This window comes from Lampetra fluviatilis, chromosome 10, assembly GCF_964198595.1.
Source record: "Lampetra fluviatilis chromosome 10, kcLamFluv1.1, whole genome shotgun sequence".
NCBI lineage: Eukaryota > Metazoa > Chordata > Hyperoartia > Petromyzontiformes > Petromyzontidae > Lampetra > Lampetra fluviatilis.
Window position 1 is genome coordinate 2145826 of NC_136284.1, and position 21739 is coordinate 2167564.

Here is a 21739-nt window from a genome sequence, read left to right on the forward strand (position 1 = left end):
GAGCAACAACCATACATTGTATGCGTGTATGTTGAACTTCTTTCTCAACGTACAGTACGTAGCCAAAGCTGCTAATCTGAGGTGCAGGGGAAGGAAAAGACTAAACAAACATCGTCATTGTTGGGAGTAGTCGAGTGGTGAATCATCGCTCTGATGATGCCTCCTCCTCCGTGTTTGTGATCAAACATTGAGCTCGTGACACGCCCCATTGTTCTGTTCCTCGTGACCACAGTCGCACACAGGAGAGTTGTTCATGTTCCATTTGCGCATCAAGGGACCGCATCTGCTGCCACGGTTCGCGCAGTGGACGTGGTTTAGGGGTTGTGCTTCTTAGAGCCCTTACGTGGCTCAGTTAGTGTCCACATCTCTACGAGTCATGGCAGTGCTGCGGGGCCCGGCGGGAGGGAGGGGTGCACCTCTATGGAGAGGCCCTGCGTGTTGGTGAAGTACAGGTTGCGTGAGATCCGGTCCAGGGCGAGGGCGGCAGGAACGCCCAGCGCTGCGGCCGGAGCGAACTCGGCGCGCTCCGTGCCATCCGTGCGCACGCGCTGAATCGAACCCTGCGGGTAAATAAGATGAAGACGTAAGATGGCCCCCGTATAGCCTGCACAGGATGTTAGGGCAAGCGCTGAGAGCGAAGGCCGGCACGGCGCATGAGGGGTTGGGTGGCGAGCACCACCCCTGGCCGCCCTTGGCTCCCCAGTGCTGATGTTTACACACGGCACGAGGCCGTGTTGACCTAGGAGAGGAGAGACCCAGGGCCGGTTCTGATTTTTGTCACCGATGTTAGCCGTGTTCGGAAATCGAACTCAGGTTGCCCGATTTATAGCGCAGTGCGATAACCACTGCAACGTCCCTCTTCACTGAAACACACATTCGCAGACGAACAATGACAGCCGCCATTCTCCACAAAAATGCACTTTGAAGCGTTGAAGGGTAGCAGACACACAGACACGCAGACATGCAGACACACAGACACACAGACACGCAGACATGCAGACACGCAGACGCACAGACGCGCAGACACGCAGACACACAGACACGCAGACACACAGACACGCAGACACGCAGACACACAGACACACAGACACGCAGACATGCAGACACGCAGACACACAGACGCGCAGACACGCAGACACACAGACATGCAGACACGCAGACACACAGACGCGCAGACACGCAGACACACAGACACGCAGACACGCAGACACACAGACACGCAGACACGCAGACACACAGACACACAGACACGCAGACACGCAGACACGCAGACACACAGACACGCAGACACGCAGACACGCAGACATGCAGACACGCAGACACACAGACACGCAGACATGCAGACACGCAGACACACAGACGCGCAGACACGCAGACACACAGACACGCAGACACACAGACACGCAGACACGCAGACACACAGACACACAGACACGCAGACACGCAGACACACAGACACACAGACACGCAGACACGCAGACACGCAGACACACAGACACGCAGACACGCAGACACGCAGACACACAGACACGCAGACACGCAGACACGCAGACACACAGACTCACAGACACACAGACTCACAGACACACAGACACACAGACACGCAGACACACAGACACACAGACACGCAGACACGCAGACACACAGACACACAGACACGCAGACACACAGACACACAGACACGCAGACACACAGACACGCAGACACACAGACACACAGACACGCAGACACGCAGACACACAGACACGCAGACACGCAGACACACAGACACGCAGACATGCAGACACGCAGACACGCAGACACACAGACACGCAGACACACAGACACGCAGACACACAGACACGCAGACATGCAGACACGCAGACATGCAGACACACAGACACGCAGACACACAGACACGCAGACACATAGACACACAGACACGCACAGCAGTAGTGATTCGGCCGTTTCCCTACCTACTCGTGAATGTCATGGCCACTGTTAAGGAATCTCACCTGGCCTAGTGGAGGTAATCTCGGACCGATTTATTTAGCAAACGCTTTTACACAGTAAGAGCACCAGATACACGGGGGAAATAAAAAGGTAAATAAATACAGATGTCGTATGTCGATGTTATATACTGTCTGAGTGGATGTCAGCTCCACGTAGCGACAGCACCACGAGACAGCCTCCTCCTCCCCCAGTACGTGCCAGGCGACAACCAGTCCGCCCGGCACGCTCTGACGGACTTCACAGCCGGAGACGATGCGCGCCACGGTCTCCTGCTCTGACCCACGAACTGACAAGAGACAGCATCAGCGGTGTGCACAACTCACCGCGCTCTCCGCCCAGTAGAGGAAGCCTTCTCTCTCATCGAAGTCCACGTCCAGGGCGCCGTGCAGGCCCGAGATGGGCACCATGGCGTCATTGGTCTTCACGGAGGGGTCGAGCGGCACCCCGAAGATCACGCGCTCTCGCACCACCATGAGGAAGGGCTGCTCATCTAGAGCACACACGGGGACGGCCAACGTGCAGCTCGAGTGGCCCTCGCGGATTTGCGCTGCGTCGTCGCACAGCACCGTCGAGCATGTCAGAGCATCGGTCTTCCGCCGTGTCTCTCTCGCTCCGTTGCTCTGCACCACAGCTCGCGGTGGAACTCTCCCCGCTGTAGCGGCGCGACTCACAGCCTCCTCCTCTCTATCCCAAGAAGGAGGAACGGCACTGCCGAGTCTTGCCTGTCCTGGAGTTCAATCCCAACCCTGACGCCTGCGTGTTCTCCCCGTGGTCGTGTGGATTTTTCTCCGGGTCCCACGGTTTTTCCCTCCACATTTAGAAACAGGCATTGAGAGTATTTGACTGCTATGAAGTTACACGTGATGAGCCACTACGTTGCGCTGTCATTTGTGATCGCCAGGTCGCTTCTGAACAAGGTCGCTTCTGAGCCACATGCAGCTCGGTAGGCCTTATCTGGTGAAATAAAAAATAGTTTCGTTTTAGTTTCTCCGTGCCAGCCCCCACCGTCTGGAACACGACCATTGTCGTCGCCGCTGCTGTGCATTCACAGCCTACATCGACTTTAAAGAGACACTTAAATAGTCCATCTCTTCTTAAAAGCCCCCAACTCTCCCTCCTGGCTTTTTAAAGTGACACCGAGCTTGGCTCTGTGCCCCAGAGTTTCGATCATTCACATCTGTGAAATACTGTGCGTGTTACAAATCGCAATTTTGATCCCACCGTGGCAGAGCAGTGCGTTCTAACATCGTGGCCAGGGTGCCGCGTCGCATCGCAGGATCGCCGCGTGGTGTGTGTGTCGCGGCATCACAGCGCGGCGTTCAAGCAAGCGCTGCTACCCTTGGCGCAGGCGTGAGCGTCCGTGGCGAGGGACCACCCCGAGGGGCAGGCGCACGAGAAGAAGTACGGCCGCATGGAGGAGAGGAGGCACAGGTGGCTGCACGGGTTGCTGGCGCACGGGTTCCATGCTGCGTACACGCACGCACGCACGTACGTACGCCGGTCAGCGAGCCGGTCAGCACAATAACAACATTCCCCAAAACCACGGCCGGACCTAGCCAATGGGCAATCAGCCATCTGTTTGTCAAGCCAGTTCTGGGATTTGTTGATCCTTTCCCAGCCCCACGGATGCTGAGGTTTTGCCCCATGTGTGTGGTGGTCCACCTCCGGGAGCGACTTTACAGGGGAAATGCCCAGTGGCCAGGTATTCCAGGCCAACAACATTGCCCACAACGCTGCACACGCAGCCTCAGTAGACGGTCGTTAATGATGCGCGTACACATTTGTGTGTGTGGCGGCGGTGCAGTATTTAACACGCTGTGCTTTGAACCTGTTCTGGGTCTCCCCTAGGCAGACTTAGCCTTGTACCGGGTGCTGTGTGTAAACATCAGCACTGAGGAAGACAAAGGCGTCCGGGGCGTGGTGCTGGCCACCCATGCCCTCGTGTGCCACGTCAGCCTTGACAGGGGCTCGCTGACAGCACTTGCCCCAACAGCATGTTAGAAGGCTATACGGGGGATACTCTTTGGTTCTTTCGGTAAAGTCACGTAGATATAAAACAAAATAAATTAAATCAGTGATTTAATTTAATTAAATCAGTGATTTAATTAAATCAGTCACGTAGATAAAAAATAAATTTAATCAGTGATTTAATTTCATTAAATCAGTGATTTAATTTATTTTGTTTTATATCTACGTCACTTTACCGAAAGAACCAAAGAGTATGGATCCCTGCAGTCACGAAAACTTAAAATCTAGATTATACGGGGGATCTTTGTCTTCGTTTTTTTCTGGGTGATGTGCGTGGCAGCAACGGGGGTGGGTGGGCGAGGGCTCACCCGGGGGCTGCCGGACTGGGTGCACTACCACGGCCGCCAGCGGCTGCTCCAGCCCCTCCAGGACGACGCTGGTGTTGGTGCCGTGCCAGCGGTTGGCGCGCACCACGCGACCCGTGTGCCGCTCCGTCCAGTACACCCAGTCCTCGAACACCGCCAGAGCATGCGGGTGCTGCAGCAGCTGCAGAACGTCGCCATTTACCAAATGTCATCATCATCATCATCAACTCCATCGTTATGATTAATTTCGTCACTGCTTGGTATTTTCTTAAATATACAGTCACAAGCAATACGAGTCTTGGGGTGTCATCACTCACAGCTATTTGTGATGTTCACCAAATTAAATTTAGTTCTGCGCCATACCGATTCTTAAACAAGCGCTTTGTGTTATTTCCAAACTGGTGCTTTTTGTTATTTTCCGGGTCATATTCCTAACGTGCTACCAGCTTCGTGTGACGAGGTGAAGCCATTTCCACGGCAACTCACATAGCAAGCGGTGCCAATCACCCTCAGGACGACGCCACGGGCGGCGCGGTCTCGCGGGCGGCGCGGAGCGACTCACGTGGTCCCCGGCGAGGATCTGCCGGCGGTGCTCGCCGTTGAAGTCGCACGAGTCGAGCGAGTCGAGGTAGGCGTCGGCGAAGTAGAGCGTGTCCGTGGCGTAGTCGAGCGCCAGCCCGTTGGGCCAGTAGAGCTTGTGCGACACGAGCACGCGGCGGAAGCGGCCGTCCATGCTGGCGCGCTCGATGCTCGGCCGACGGCCCCAGTCCGACCAGAACACGAGGCGGGACCTGCGGAAAGGAGGGAACAACGAAGACGGCAACGGTTTCCCCGTGCGGCCTCGGAGACCGTTGGGGACGGGAGGAGCGGCCTCGCGGGCGGTGCGCGGAGGGCGGGCGACGGATCTCACTGGTTCCGCGGGTCGAGCACGAGGCCCCGCGGGCTCGTGACGTTGTCGCTGAGCAGCGTCGCTCGGTGGGAGCCGTCGAGCCGCGCCACCTGCAGCGACTCCAGCACGCTGTCCGCCCAGTACAGGTTACCTGCCACCCAGTCCACGGCCACGCCCTCCACGCCCACCACTCCGCCCCCCAGCACCTGCGGCCACCACCACCACCACCACCACCGTTAACGCCACCACCACCACCACTGTTAACGCCACCACCACCACCACCGTTAATGCCACCACCACCACCACCACCGTTAATGCCACAACCACCACCACTGTTAACGCCACCACCACCACCACTGTTAACGCCACCACCACCACCACCGTTAACGCCACCACCACCACCACTGTTAACGCCACCACCACCACTGTTAACGCCACCACCACCACCACCGTTAATGCCACCACCACCACTGTTAACGCCACCACCACCACCACCGTTAATGCCACCAGCACCACTGTTAACACCACCACCACTGTTAACGCCACCACCACCACCACCGTTAACGCCACCACCACCACTGTTAACGCCACTACCATCACCACCATCAACACCACCGTCAGTCACTACCACCATCAACACCACTACCAACACCACTACCATTACCACCACCGTCACCATCGTCACCAACACCACCGCCGCGTCACCGCATGCGAGGAGTGTGAGTGGGGGCGGCACCAGCGTGCGGTTGTGTCTCGACAGCGAGGAGCTCCACAGCTGCCCGGCGACCGAGTCGGCCCAGAAGAGACGACCCGAGGCCCAGTGGACGTCCAGGCCGACCAGGCCGGCCGCGCCGTCCACCAGCGTCTGCAGCGCCGGCGCCGCCGAGCCCAGCTCCAACTCCAGCACCGAGTGCCGCGTGGACACCAGCAGCAGCGCCGGCCCGGGACCTGCCATCACGGGTGAAGGACACCACCACGACCGCCACTGTCACCGTCGCCGTCGCCGATCGACGCTCGTCCATGGGGTGATGAACGAGCGAAGCGACCGAGCAGAGCGGCGAAGTCGCTGCAACTTCAATTATTTTTGATGATGATGAAGATTCCAACTGGTGTCGTACAGCCTGTGTGGTGATAGAGGTGGCTGGGCAGAGATACTCAGCTGACACCACTCAGACCCTGGGCTTTCCCTCGTCAGGCGCAGCGAGTTCTCCTCACAGTCACCAATGATTGGACTCCCTGTCACTTCAATTTGGCTCATTCCGGTTGAGAGAAGGAGACGCGTCGGTTTGACCGGCGTGTGCGGCAAAGGGCAAATGAAAGGTGTCTCCCGACTCGTGTGGATTAAGGGGGTTTCGGTGACACGTGGGGGTCGCTGCTCACTTAACCACGTGTCTGCACAGTTGTTGGCTGGGAGGGTGGGACGCGAAACACGGCGCCCCCGACCAGTGCGTAAATGCTCAATAGTAATCTTGACTTAAAGCTTTCATGACTGCAGAAATATTCGTTTTCTATCTACGTGACTTTACCGAAAGAGTATGTTCAATCTTCTTGGTTCTTTCGGTAAAGTCACGTAGAAGGGAAGTAATAAAATAATAAAAATAAAACATAAGTAAATAATTCTCACGACGTTTCGGCCACAACGCAAGCAGCCGTCCTCAGGTGAAAACCAGGTCTGTCGAGGCGACAGCGTCTGAATGAAACAGCACCATGCTTGGAACATATATTTAAGCTGGGTTGGAAGGGGGGGAGAGGGCGCCTTGACAAAAGAATTTGCATATCAAGAGGAATTTAGCATATTCATGGGAAATGCAGATATGTGATTAGTACTACTTATGCCCGTGCATTATGCAGGATTAGCAGCATCAAAGGGATGGGATATGGGAAATGCAGGTAAGTGATTAGTACTACTTATGCCCGTGCATTATGCAGGATTAGCAGCATTAAAAGGAGGGGATATGGGAAATGCAGGTATGTGATTAGAACTACTCATGCCCGTGCATTATGCAGGATTAGCAGCAATCACATACCTGCATTTCCCATAAATATGCTAAATTCCTCTTGATATGCAAATTATTTTGTCAAGGCGCCCTCTCCCCCCCCTTCCAACCCAGCTTAAATATATGCTCCAAGCATGGTGCTGTTTCATTCAGACTCTGTCTACTTAACAGACCTGTTCTCCACCTGAAGACGGCTGCTTGCGTTGTGGCCGAAACGTCGTGAGAATTATTTTATTATGTTTTATTTTTATTATTTTATTACTTCCCTTCTACGTGACTTTACCGAAAGAACCAAGAAGATGAATCCCTGCAGTCACGAAAGCTTTAAATCGAAAAGTATGCTCAATAGTATTAACAAATTACGTTTACAAAGCACCTCGCTGCTTATATGAATAAATCCGCTGTTGTCCGAGGGGATGATGTCCAGGCGCTAATGTCGAAAACCGAGAGCACGAGAGAACGGACGACACGCGTCGAGGCCGGGTTGAAACTCCGCCGTTGTCTCCGGATGACGAACAACACTGGGCACGGCTCTCGCTCACACAGCCGGGGCGAGCAGGGCAGCAGATGGCACGGGCACTGAGCGCGCATTTTACCAGTTAAGGCCCACTGAGCTACTCAGCTCTTTTACAGAAGCGAACTCGCCACAAGCGATGGCCCAACAAAGTGACTTATCACGGTCGACTATAGCAGCCACATACTCTAAACACATGCGGAGAGAAAAATCGGAGGACCCCGAGAAAAATGCATGCGACCACGTGGAGAACACGCAAACTCCAAATATACAGCAGGCATCAGGTTTGGGATCGAACCCACGACCCCCTGTATACCAGGCGAGGTAGTTAACATCTCCTTGCCACCGTAGCGCCGCGACACCAAGGCATCGCGGCCACCGCACCTCGGGCAGTGTCCCGTGCTCACCCGTGGCCTTGCAGGAGCGGCCGTCGGGCTGCAGGACGTAGCCCGGCTCGCAGTGGCAGCGGAACGACCTGCGCCGGTTGATGCAGCGCTGGCTGCAGGCGCCGGGCGTCGCGCACTCGTCCTCGTCCACGCACGTCTTGCCGTCGTCGAGCAGGCGCAGGCCCGGGGCGCAGGCGCACTGCGCGCCGAACGGGCCCTGCACGCAGACGTCCGAGCAGCCGCCGGAGCTCACGGCGCAGTCGTCGCGGTCTGCGAGCGCGCACGCACGCGGGCGGGGGGGTCGCGCCATTCACTCCGCACGCGCGCGGCGCCGGCAGCCGCGCTCGACACTCAGCTTTGGCCATCGCTTTCCTGTAACCTCGTCGGGCTATTGATGTCACGACCGCTTCAACTCTGGCAGCCCCGAGGGGTTAATACTTTAATTGGCGGGGGATATACCTCTCACACAAAATTTCCCAGATCATCGGTAGAGCGGAGAATGCACGCGATATACTGGATGTGGTGTGCCGGCTCTTCACTGTCCAGGACAAACCCGGCTGCAATGAAGCCCTGCACATCAGCCCATCTTCACGCACAATCACTTTCCATTTCGCTCAATAACCTCACTCACGTTGGCGACGCAGGGCATCAGTGCCGGATTATCCTAGTAGCAAAAGTAGCTACAAATGCTACGGGACCCGCACTTTCAAGGGCCCCGCGCTAAATGCTTTCAAGCTATCAATTGCGGTTCAGTGATTCTGCACTTGCTCTGTTATTATAATACTATACTGCCATCAACTTTTATGAACGACTGGGTGTTTAATGTTAGCGATTTGTCGTATTATCTGGCTGTATAGCAAATGAAAAAATACAATTACTTTACTATGCAAGTAAAAAAATAAAATAAAATAAAATTGTTTTAATATTTATATATTTTTATTTAGGGCCCTTGTATAACATATGCTACAGGCACCGCACTAGCTTCATCCGGCACTGCTGAGCATCGTAGGATGGCAGTGGACTCGGAAAGATGCCGGAGAGCTCTGGCTGCGAGCGGTGCTGCTGTGGCTCACATTTGCACTGCTGCTGCTGCTGCTTCTGCTCAGTTACTGTTGCCGCTCTCACTGCCGCTGCTCTCACTGCTGTTGTTACTGCCGCTGCCCTCACCGCCGCCGTCACGGCCGCGCGCCGGAACACTCACTGCACAGCGGGGACTCGTCGGCCCCGTCGGGGCAGTCCTCCTTGCCGTCGCACAACCGCTCGTGCGCCACGCACACCCGCTGCCCGGGGCAGGCCCACTGGCGCTCGGCGGGGCAGGCGAACGCCGGCGTGGGGCAGCCGCGCTCGTCGCTCCCGTCGCGGCAGTCGCGGTCGCCGTCGCAGCGCCACGCGGCCGACACGCACCGCCCGTCGTCGCAGCGGAACGAGGCCCCCGGGGGGGCCCCGTCGCCGGCGGGGTCGCCGCCCGAGGATGCCGGGGGGCAGGTGGGGGGCGGGGGGCAGCCGACGTGCTCGTCCGAGTCGTCGTCGCAGTCGGCGTGCCCGTCGCACTCCCACTCGCCCGGGAGGCAGAAGCCGTCCGCCCGGCACTGGAACTCGGCGCGGAGGCACCGGCCCGGCTCGCGCGTCGCTGCCGCGTGCGTTAAGTTGTCCGGTGTTGCGCGCGTGCGTTGGTGTGCGTGCGATGTGCGAGCGTGTCACGTGTTTGGGCGCGTGCGTGCAGCATTGGTGTGCGTGCGTTGTGCGAGCGTGTCACGTGTTTGGGCGCGTGCGTGCAGCGTTGGTGTGCGTGCGATGTGCGAGCGTGTCACGTGTTTGGGCGCGTGTGTGCAGCGTTGGTGTGCGTGCGCGTAGTGGCCGCGAGAGGGAGAAGCTCACTGTTAGCGAGCGAAAGCAAACGCAGTCCACGAAGCAGATAGCTCCTTCATCCACGATTCATCCTCTCATACAGGTCACCGGCTCAGTGGCCTCGGCCAACAGACACCGCGGCTGTCGACATTCTTGTGCGTAGACAACATTATTTCGTGGACGTGATTGCGTATAAACATTCTTGCGTAGACAACAGTGTGGGTGGAAGGAATTCGTGCATGGTGGCGTTATCGTGTACATGGCAACAGGGTGAACGTTACTGCGCGTGAACGTCATTGGCGAGAGAAGTGGCGATGATGAACACGGCCGGCGTGTCGCTGCGGGGAGGATACGTACGGCAGTCGCGCTCGTCGGAGTGGTCGTGGCAGTCGGCGACGCCGTCGCACCGATTGCGCAGCCTGACGCACTGGTCCCCGCTCGCGCAGCCGAACTGGGGGAAGCTGCAGTTGTAGCCTGGGTGGGGACGGCAAGCGCCGGTGGCGCGTTGGACGGCAGCGAGGGGCGGGCGGGTGGCCCGTCAATGTCGATACCGCGTGAGGCGGACGTCGTTCACTTTGGGATACGCGGCACGGCCGGAGCAGCACGGCAGCCGCTCGCATTGTTCGCATTCGCAGTATCAGAATCCTTGTTTACCCTGGAGAAATCCGATGAGCTACAAAAGCTCTTTTTCCACAGATGTCCAGTAAGGGGCGGGTCAGAATTTACCAAAACCAACAATATAAAAATACGAGGAGTGCGATGTATAGGAAAGGTAAGCAAATCACGACAAATAAATACGTAAAGTACATGAAATGTCTATTTTAAAAAGTAACTACAGCAGCAGTAACTTTACACCGTACGCACATACCGCGTGGGCGTAAACAAATGCACAAAAACCAAACCGGGTCACACTGCACACACGTCCCGCTCTGTCTCACACACAGGGGTACCAGTGTCACTGCCGAGGGGCCCTCTGCCTCATCGTGGGAGCGAGGGAGGGACCAACACTGGGGCAGCGAGCGCCACTCACTGCAGCCGATCTCGTCGGAGCCGTCGGAGCAGTGGCGATGTCCGTCGCACACGAGCCACGGCGAGACGCAGTGTCCCTCGGGGCAGCGGAGCGCGCCGGGGGCGCACGTCACGGCGTAGGCTGCGCGACGTTCAGGGAGGGGAGGGCACGGGGAGTGAGCGCGCGGCGGGGGCAGCTCTGACGTCGGTGACGCCGACGTGAGCGCTCACGGTTCGTGCGCTTCGCGAATCCACGGGTTCGCGGCGGGCCGTTCTCTAACGCGAAGGGGTCGCCCCGCTCCGTGAGAGTTCCCCGTGAATTCTCCATCGAGTGCCGCCGTGACGCCAATAGCACGATCGGGATGAAGTTGGCGAAAATATATATATTTTTAAGCCGTGTCAAGAAAATTCCAAAAATTCAACAGAGCTGTGAGCCGCCGCCACGCCGTCACTCACTGCAGTTGCGCTCGTCGGAGGCGTCGCCACAGTCGTTGTCGGAGTCGCAAACCCAGGCGGCGGGCACGCACTGCCCGTTGAGGCACGCGAAGTGCCCGTCCGGGCACGAGGCCGTCCCCGGCGGCGAGGGGCAGTCCAGCTCATCGCTCCCGTCCCCGCAGTCGTCCCGCCCGTCGCAGCGCCAGTCCGCGGGGAGGCAGCTCCCGCTGGCGCAGCGCGTGGCCAGGGGAGAGCACGTCCCGTCTGAGCGCGAGTGCCGCCCCCGGCGTCCGGAAACGAGGACCGTCCGGAACACGCAAGGAGGAGGGCAGAAGGAAGATTTTACTATTAACCATTTTTATTTTACCAGGTGAGGCCCACTTTTTTTTTTGAAGCGACCTGGTCATAATTGATGGCTCAACAAAGTGGTTCATCACGTGCGAATTTACAGCAGCCAGGGAAACACCGGAGGACCTGCAGAAAAATCCACACGACCATAGGGAGAAACTCCAAATATACAAACATCAGCGTCGGGGTCGAACCCATGACCTCCTGTATACCAGGCGAGGTAGTTAACATCTCTCCAGTGTGGCGCCCACCTCTCAACATATGCAGCCACACTCACTGACACTGTTAGCCAGTCGGTATTGCCACTCTCGTACAGCCACAGCTAAGGCTTAATTTACGTGTCAATATGGGATACTACTCTTAAATGTTAATATTCCATGCATATGCACCATCACAATCAGAAGAATCACAATGTTCATTACTGAGGACAGCTTCACTGAATCTCAGGAATTACTCTTTGGTTCTTTCGGTAAAGTCACGTAGAAAGAAAATAAATTACATTAAAAAAGAACCAAAGAGTAATTCCTGCAGTCACGAAAGCTTCAAATCAAGTTTGAATCTCCGGTCTTGTCTTGTCCTCATGTGTGTGGCTATTGGCCCAGTTCTATTCAAAATTAGTTGTTGGCAACTTGGGAGGTTGCCCAGATCACCCGGAGAAAGCACACACGATGAGGAAGCTGCTGCCATACCGCCCCATATTCTGGTCACCGTGTAAGGAAGCATACAGCTATGTTTTCATCGTGAAGAATGCAATCGTCAGCCACTCGTCACCAAAAGGGAATTTCTGACTCAATATTTCCCAGGCGACTCTGAGAGACCGCAGCAAGCACGTGACAAGAGTGAGTGGAATAGCGGATGAGGTGTGCCGGGTGGAGTCATCGACAACCCGGACAGACCTGGCTGAAACTAATTCTGCTGTGCGTGGGGTAGAGGGTGGTGGGGAGGAGGGAAGGGGGGGAGGGGAGGCCGAGGAGGGGGTGGCGAGCGCCTGGTCCACCGTCGCACCGGCGCGCGTGCAGTTGGCCTCGTCCGTGCCGTCGTGGCAGTCGTCGACGCCGTCGCACACGAACGCCCGTGCCACGCAGCGGCCGCTGGCGCACGGCACGGTGAGGGGCGGGCACGGCGAGGGCGGCGGCTCTTCGGATGGCGCGGGTGCGCAGCTGCGGCGGTCGGCCCCCAGACGGGCGCCGTACGGGCACCCGCACACGCGCCGCCGCTCGGGCACCGGGAAGCAGAAGTGGGTGCAGTCGCCGTTGGGGTGCGTGGCACTGCTGCACGCGCTGCTGCCTGCACGGGGAGACGCGCGGACGTGCGAAGGAGGGTGGGTGGCTGGTGTCACGCCCCCCCGGCCGCCTCTGTCTCCCCGATGCTGAAGTTTACACGGCGGGCAAGCGTGCGTGCAATCGGAGAGACAGGTGTGTGGCAGCACCCCGCACGCGCACCTGGGAGAGGGCCTGCAGGAGCGCGTGGCGCCGAGCCATCGCTGGCACGGAGCTTGGGAAAATTTGATGCGATTCTCAAATTATCGTTTGCTACACGAAGGGCTCAGATTACAGTTTTCCAGCGCAACGGTTTCGCATCGATTAAATGTCCATTATCACACCGGTACGGGTAAGAGCCCCCTTATGGTCATAAACAAACCATCATCTCTCGCAAAGTGTAATTGGGTAACCGTAGCTCCTTTAAAAAAAAGTCATAATTACTTTTAAATACGTGGGACTCTTGTGTGAGTATGAACCCAGTGCCCCGGCTGATATCAGTGTCAAGCGATATCTGAACCGGTGCACGTGTACGAGGATATGCTTGAGAGAGTGTACCTGAGAGTATGTGCATGCACGAGCAAGCATGTGTGTGTCCGTGCGTGCACAAGCACACAGTTGTGCATCAGCGTGTGTGTGAGCGTGTCCGCATGTAACAGCGGCAGTGTGGCGGGCTGTGCGCTGGGCTACGAACCCGACGACCCGAATTCGATTCCCGCTCACAGCCAACAACAGTGACGATTATCTGAACCTGTTCTGGGCCTCCCCTAGGTCGACTAAGCCTCAAATGAGTACCTGGTGCGGTGTGTAAACATCACGACGAGGGAGACAAAGATGTGTGCGTCTGTTCGGGCGCGCACGCGAGTTCATGCAGTGAGGCGCCAGCATGCGTGCGCGAGTGTGTGTGCACATAGCGAAAGGCCGTGCATGGTCATGTGTGCGAGCGCGTGTCTGTGGTGTTTGTAGGCAGGGTCGCAATTAGGGGGGTTGCTGGGTGGGCCCCGCACCACCAAATGCCTCCGTGGCACCACCCGAGTTCACTCTCTAAAGCGGTGAATCGAACGAATCATTATTGGAGTTTGCATGTTCTCTCCACCCCCGTCGCGGGGATTTTTCTCCGGGACCACCGTGTTTTTCTACCTCCGCATTTAAAATCAACGCCACGCGCTTAGGGTATTTGGCCGCTATGAATTTCCACGTGATAAGCCACTTCGTGATAGCCAGGTCGGTTATGGAAATAAGAGCTACGTAGCAGCTCAGTGGGCCTTACCTGGTAAAACAAAAACTAAAAAATCGGGAAAGTCACGTAGGTATAAAATAAAATAATTTACGACGTTTCGGGCGCAACACAAGCGTCCGTCATCAGGTGGGAAAGCATGGTCTGCTGCTGAGGCAGCCTGAAACGTCGTAAATTATTTCATTTTCTACCTACGTGACTTTACCGAAAGAACCAAAGAGTATGGATTCCTGCAGTCACGAAAGTTTCAAATCAAGATTAAAACCAGTTTTATAGTTTTCGTTTTTAGAATCGCCGCCGTGGTGGTCCCCCCAGACAACAACAGCTCTTGCCCCCCCCCCCCGCCATCCGAGCTGAGCCGGAGTTGGCTCGGAGCTGGGTCGGGAGTGCGACTGCGAGTGACGGCGCGTGAGCGTGCTCGCGAGCGCCGTGCCCATGGCCTTGCCTGCCTGCGCGCCGGCGTCGTACACCTTGACGTGCATGATGCTGGCCACGCCGCGCCGCATCACGGTGCTGCCGCCCCCGTCGCTCTTGCGCACGCGCAGCAGCATGCCCAGCCTCCAGTCCGTGAAGTAGATGAAGTCTGGCGGGCGGCACGCGGCGGGGGGGGGGGGACGTTTCGTCGTCTCTCGATCCCTCGTTGTCGACTTTCAGCAGAGTGATAATTGTTTTTTTACCCTTATATCTGGCAACAAAACTGACACCTTTTTTACAAGGAGTCATGTTTGCATAAACCACAATACCTGCAGTCGGAATGCAAACAAAAAACTCAAACTCTGATAATGTATGCACTGTCCTTGAAATTGATTGGTCCACACCCGAGACAGCTTTCTTTAGAGCCTAGTCTCTCATGGTGTTGGACCAGATGACGCCAAAAGGCGCACAACTCAAAGACAATGCACCATCAGAGTCAATGCAAACATGACTCCTTGTAAAAAAAGGTGTCAGTTTTGTTGCCAGATAAAAGAGTAAAAAAACAATTATCATATTTTTCTACTGGCAAACGAGGTTCCAATGGTGTTTCAGCAGAGTCTTTAAGAAGTACCCGCCTGCGTTGCGGCGGATGCGATGCCGGTGGTGGCAATGTGGGGAGCGGCGGTGCAGTGCTCGGTGCCGTTGCGCTGTGAACCTGGCCACCCGAGTTCAATTCCCACTCGAGACCAAAACCAGTGGTGAATATTTGAACAGAGCCTCCCCTAGGTCGACTCGGCCTCAAACGAGTACACATGCGCCTGTTGTATCCTAACCCTTCTTCCAAACTTGATATTTTTATATATTATCTTCTTACTTGATATATAATGAATGAAAACACACCAAAAGCAGCAGACTGCAAAACACCAGGTGTCACTAAGTAATGGACTGGAGGAGGTCTAGGATGGCAGAATTTGCAACCTTGCTTCAAGGAAGGAGGGGGCCTGATGAACGGGCATATGTCACCCGTGCAGGCGGCAGAGACAGTGGTAGAGTCAGCCAGACATAATTAAGGCAAAAAGCCAACCATCCTGCATGGTTTTAAGGAGTTAAATTATTAAATCCAGGGTGAGTGGTCAAATGAAGTGGGTCAGCAACGCTGTGTGCACAGGGGAGGGAGCTGATTAACAACCCTGCCCGGCTGAACCGTGAGGGGGCCTTTGACCTGAAGTTAAGAAGGTTGGATGACCACAGTGAGACGAATAAGAGCGTTGTATATCAAGGATGCAGACTCAGCTGAATAACAAGGCTGCGGAGGTCACCAAAAGTTCGTGTTCGCCTAGTTAAGTCGAAAAGCTCAATTATTCTGTATTGCTATTAAAGCAACGTTAAAATCAGAATTTAACAACAGGGTAGGCTAAAGTTATTGATATTCACACCCACTCCAATTAAACCAGGCCACAAGTTACGCCTACTGAACCATCACCATCATTAAGTCAATATGAAATGTTATTTCCATACTTTAATATACAACTCGACCCAAAGCATATGACAATCAGAACCTTCCTAAGTCAAAATTGAATCGCACCCAGACAGGAGCGAATAGTCGATATAAGGTTGAAGAGGGAAGGAAATTAAGAGCACGGCGAACTGCAAACGTAAGCAAAAAGCCGGGAACAACACACCAAGCCAACAACAGCGAGTCGGGCTTCGACAGGCCATAAAGTAGGAATGATAACTCCCGGGGTCAGGGGACATCAGAAAAAGCAAGCAGACAAAAACCAGAACTGACTCCAAGGTTCAACCGCCCTCACCTACAAGGAGTGACGGAAATTAATGAGGCCTTGAGTTAACGGCGTCAGCTGGACAGCAACAACAACGGCGAGCAGAGACAGAGTGAGGCAAAAACCTGCGAGGCTATGAAATGCAACTTCATGTCAGTGAAGCCTGACCAACAAGTTAAGTTAAAGACATCACAATACATAATATCGTACATAACATCAATGTTAACGCTATTCACCGTCAACTATATTCCGCTTATATAACCATGCAGACACCAAGGAATACGAATTCCTAGGATCAAGAAACTTACCCCTTAACCTAAGATATCGGAAATAAATTAATAATAATAAGCCTATGCATGAAAGACAAAAGTAAAACTTATGAAAAGCCAGGATAGCGGGATAAATCACCACCAGGTCGAAATAAAGTACATAATAAAGAGCGATGTTAAACCCAGGGTCGGAGAGAAAGGGAGATCCCGGCCGTCTTTGTATCCCCGCAGCACGGGATGGGAGTGTGTATGTGCTCGGGGAGGCACCTCCACTTGAGTCAAGCACCACGATGGGAAACGACACACCTGAGGTTACATACAGAATCATAACTGGGAAATGGTAAGGGACAAATGTTAATTTAAAACTTTTAACCATGTCTTTGTGTGCTGTGAGGATCGGAGGGAGTGTGCCCCTCCCTCCAGGTCGTGCAACACGAACAGAGGTGCCTATGAGACGATTTGTAACGTCTGTGTTTTGGTTCATGAAGGAGGCCAGACAGAGAGACGACTTCGAGGCAATTTGTAACATCTGATTGTTTGCTCATGGATTTTATGGAGGGAGTATGACAACGGAAAATGCCGTGGGTGATGCACACAAGCACACGGACGTACGGACACACACATGAACACACCTACACACGGACAGATCCTGACACAGTAAATCAAAAGAAAACCCCGCCTTGTGGGCAGGACCCAAAGGGATTTTTCGGCATAAAAGAAAGGACCCTGAGCATTGGAAACCAGTTGGACCAGGAGAGTCAACTCATCACGAGGGCGACCAACGGGTCGACTCATGAGCGAGCTCGACCGGAAGGGTCGGCTCGACTCATCAGCCGAGTTCGACCAAGAGGGTCGAACTCACCAGCCGAGCTGCGACTAACGGGTCGGCTCGACTCTTCAGCTTCTGGGACTCAGCCGAGTTCAGACGGCTCTCGGGGCTCGACTCAAGCAGCTCCCCGTCTCCTCTGCAGGCGGGCAAGACCCGCTTGACAGCTCAACCTGCCGCGTCAGAGGCCCCTGCTGGCAGCCAGGGTCGCGGTTGGAGACGAGAGGACGACTGTGTGCTGCGAGCGAGCTGCGGGCGCCACCTACCGACCGGGTTCCGAACTACGACAGCGTATCAACAGGCATCCAACCAATTCCCCACGGCGACAGAGGAGCGACTAATACGTATGACGCGCACCGCCCCCTCACCACACGACCACCAGGCGTTGTTTGACATAAAGAACCGACTCCGAACACTGACTATTGAAGACAACTCTTACCACTCAAACCCACTCGAACCCATAAGCCATCCGTGGCTGTGAAGAAAAACTCGAGACCGAGTGATGGCCATCCGTCATTTATAAGAGTATTATCTTTAATATTTAGTGGACTGTACTCTTAATCGCATAAATTCCCAACAGATCCATCAATACGAATTGATTCTTGGCACCTCCTTCCGCCGAGCCACTCTGTTGTCAGATAACCTGCGATGTATCTGTTGAGATTGGTGCCTTTAAGAATAATAACTGTTTTGATTGTGTTTATCGCCGTATAATCTTTCAAGCATCTTTCATTCATTAACGTTAAGGTTTTCTTAGCATAGTATTTGCATGTTTTAACGACTCTCTCTCTCACTAACAACCATCGCGTTACGCGGGATCCATGTGCCGTTGTCAAGTGAAATCAGACAATCATTGATGATACTGTATTGATGCCGTGTTGACGTTCCGGGATTGAGAGTTCGCATACTATATCATAGTTGAGGTTGAATTAGTAATAAATTGATTAATACAGAAGTGGTTGTGTGATTCTTTCCTGAACTATGCATAAGATCTGCTTCTGCGTTGAGATCTGAACTTGGTGACCTTAATAAACACACTAACACATACTCAGTAAATGTTAAAGCGATAACGGGGCGAACCGGGGACCTAAATAAGCGAGAATGAGACGAACCTAGACAACGAGGCCGAGTTAATCTAAGTTAATCTTGTATACTTACACCACACCTGCATAACTGCATACGATTAATTGCCTTATTCCGATCGATAACCCACCCTCGTCACCGAGGCGGGGTCTGGTTATCATAACGACTTGCATTATCATAATTACACCCACTCGCATAATTACTACAATTACCTCTCGAATTGGCATAATTAAATGTGCGTAATTACATGGATTAAAGTATTTCCGGATAATTACACCTTTGGCCAAATTTCGATTGATTATTATTATTTTCACTGAATATTCATAACCCACATATACAACATAATAATTTCACCCACGCACGCATACAACACATCAAAATTTTCACACCCAACATATACAACATAATGGGGGCGTCGCCCGGGATTTCTCGCAGACAGTTTATGCATGAATTCAGGAACGAATCACTGTTGTGTTAATCAAAGTGTTGTGGACTGACGTTGCCTTGTGATTGTAAACGGGCGTAAAACAAAACAAAACGCGCTCTGAAGGGAAATACCAGAGTAGCAGAGTATAACAAAGACAGCTGGGCTGAAATTATTTGCTCGAGTTGAACTGACGCATCCTGTGATACAATTGTGTATAAGTACTCTGAAAAGGAATGTCAAAGTAACTCCTGCCACTTGAGATGATAGGATTAAGAATAATTTTTGAATGGGTGACGGGGTACGGGGAGCTCGTATTAAAACGTACCGACCAATCTGTTACAAAGCAGTACAGTCAGAGAGACATATGGGGAGGGAGCTGTATCGATAACACGAACACACCTCGGAGGAAACTAATTGACTGGATAAAAGGTAACGAAGGCGAACACGATGCAAAAGCTGCAGAGAAGGCAGGACAGGACTCATTCCTCCTCACACAGGCATACAGTCAGGGATGGTGGAATAAAGGGAAATTTGGAAAGGAAACAGGAGAGAAATCGTCTCTAATAAACGAGGGAAAATGTCCTCACACCATCGTAAGGGAGGAGAAATCAGGGCTCGCGACACCAGCGAAACTCACAGACGTGTATCCACAGAATAAATATGGAAGTAACATTAAATCACACTCATTCGAGAGAAGGGATGGAGAGATACATATGCAAACAAAAACATGTGAGATTGACAACTTCACAGATAGAGGGAAGCAAAATGTTAAAGTAAAGTTGATAGGACGTGCTCCGCTAAGGGCAGAGGCAAAAACTGAAGGGAAATGGCAACACGAGCGACACGGCACTGGGCGCGCACACAGGAAATGCACAGCGCTTAATCACGCCCCACACAGAACAGATAAAAGTGACAGATTGCCTGATGATAACTTGTTTGATGATGACGCTGACGGCGACCAACTTTCGGAATACTTTTTCAACAGTAAAACCCTTAAATTGATGGACAAGGCTCTAGTCAGAATTCCCGATTTTGACCCCCACAATAAGTCCATGGATATCCACACACATATCGCGACAGTGGAAGAGGAGGCAATGATTAGAGGGTTGATGAGACGGGATGAAAAAGCGAGTTTGTTGAAACGAAGCTTAAATAAAGGTTCTATCCCATGGGTAAAGTCACTACCACACAAGGTTAGAAATGATTTTAAACAACTGAGCCTGGCAGTGATTCGGAAGTTTGGAGAATATTCGACACTCACTGAGGGGTTTTATGCTGTAAAATCGATGACCCAGGGCATGGACCAAGATCCACGTGACTACCTCGTACAATTTAAAAGAGCGTATTACGCAGGCGATGTGAATCAATACCACGAAGGAGATAAAATGTTCAAAATTATGTTTTTTGAATCCTTGAGCCCAAAGATTACAGAAAGGGTGAGAATGGTTGTGAATCCAGAAACCGCATCCTTACGCCGCATAGAGAGCAAGGCGTACATGGCATGGTTATACAGAGCTAAGAATCATAATTCGGATCCAGAACACAGGGAGAGGGATAAGGAACCCAGCCTCTCAGAGAGGAATAAAAATCACCGAGCAGTCCCACAATGCAGGACGGAGCAAACAAACACGCACACATGGCAAAATAACCCGGAGAGAGGTTGGCACGAGAATGAGAGCGGCATAAAGCCGAACATTCAGGAGAATCGTAGGGGGGGAAGGTTCAGAACAGAACCATATCAACACCCCATCCCACGACACACGCAAGGTTCAAATTACGCACAGAGATGGCGAGATAACCATCCAGCGGGAAGGGGTTACACAGACCGCGGAGGTATGGATGCGAACATTCAGAGGAATCGCAGGATGGGAGGTCAAACACAATTGATCCAATTCCGACCAATTCCTCCACCGGCTATACCAGGAGGGAATAGAGGAATAACACAGGATGCGGTCCAAAGACATGATAAACGACCCACAGTGAGCGCGAGCGAGCGGCCAACGCGCGCCCCACCCGCCGAGATATTAAACCCGAAACTCAATGAGAAATACGGGCAGGCTGCAGGTGACAGGGCGGGCAAAGGCGTGGACAGTACTCCCGTAAATGACGCGCGGATCGAATACAAGGACAGGGTTGCATTGAAGCGTGATCGGACAGTACAAAAACCGACAGCAGGGACACGCCCTGAGGAGCGCAGGCATGAGCCTTTGAATGGAAAATATCCAAGGGAAACCAAAATTTATGTGGATCGGAGTGCTAAAATGGAGACGAATGTCCATGACGTATCGGGAATGGTGTTGAAATCCAACACACTCGTTAAAACAAAGAGGGCAACATTACGAGGGACAGAATTAAATCGACACACTGACTCGGCAAATGTGCATGTAATCGCAGAGAGAGCGAATGCCAGTGATGACGGAGTAGAGAAGTTGGTTGTGTGCGCGAATTCCGATTATGTGCAGCACAATTTTACACCCCACACTCCCACGACGCGAGAGAGTGAGAGGGGAAATTACAAAAACGAACCGGAAAACCGTGATCGAATGATCAAAGTGATAAGTGGTAAACCAGACACTCAGAACTTGGTAAAAAGATTGCCAGGATGTAACAGGAGGGAAATAACGCAAAAATGCGTTCGAAACCGCTACATAGCGTTTCCCAGGATTTAACAAAAACAAAAAAATTAATATCCG

General features: G+C 53.5%; 1 protein-coding gene across 3 annotated transcripts in view; it reads right to left on the reverse strand.

The window, feature by feature from the left end:
* Nucleotides 1-21739, reverse strand: part of LOC144934408 (low-density lipoprotein receptor-related protein 2-like) — a 103243-nt gene that overhangs the window by 33550 nt on the left and 47954 nt on the right. For all 3 annotated transcript variants that reach the window (XM_078860132.1, XM_078860133.1, XM_078860131.1), the window contains exons 20-33: nucleotides 14692-14829; nucleotides 12756-13037; nucleotides 11424-11666; nucleotides 10990-11109; nucleotides 10317-10433; nucleotides 9313-9741; nucleotides 8133-8381; nucleotides 5951-6162; nucleotides 5236-5420; nucleotides 4888-5116; nucleotides 4329-4506; nucleotides 3330-3458; nucleotides 2316-2482; nucleotides 417-560 (exon numbers count right to left, since the gene is read on the reverse strand). In XM_078860132.1, coding sequence (XP_078716258.1) covers nucleotides 417-560; nucleotides 2316-2482; nucleotides 3330-3458; nucleotides 4329-4506; nucleotides 4888-5116; nucleotides 5236-5420; nucleotides 5951-6162; nucleotides 8133-8381; nucleotides 9313-9741; nucleotides 10317-10433; nucleotides 10990-11109; nucleotides 11424-11666; nucleotides 12756-13037; nucleotides 14692-14829 — 2822 coding nt within the window. The remainder of the gene's footprint in view (nucleotides 1-416; nucleotides 561-2315; nucleotides 2483-3329; nucleotides 3459-4328; nucleotides 4507-4887; nucleotides 5117-5235; nucleotides 5421-5950; nucleotides 6163-8132; nucleotides 8382-9312; nucleotides 9742-10316; nucleotides 10434-10989; nucleotides 11110-11423; nucleotides 11667-12755; nucleotides 13038-14691; nucleotides 14830-21739) is intronic.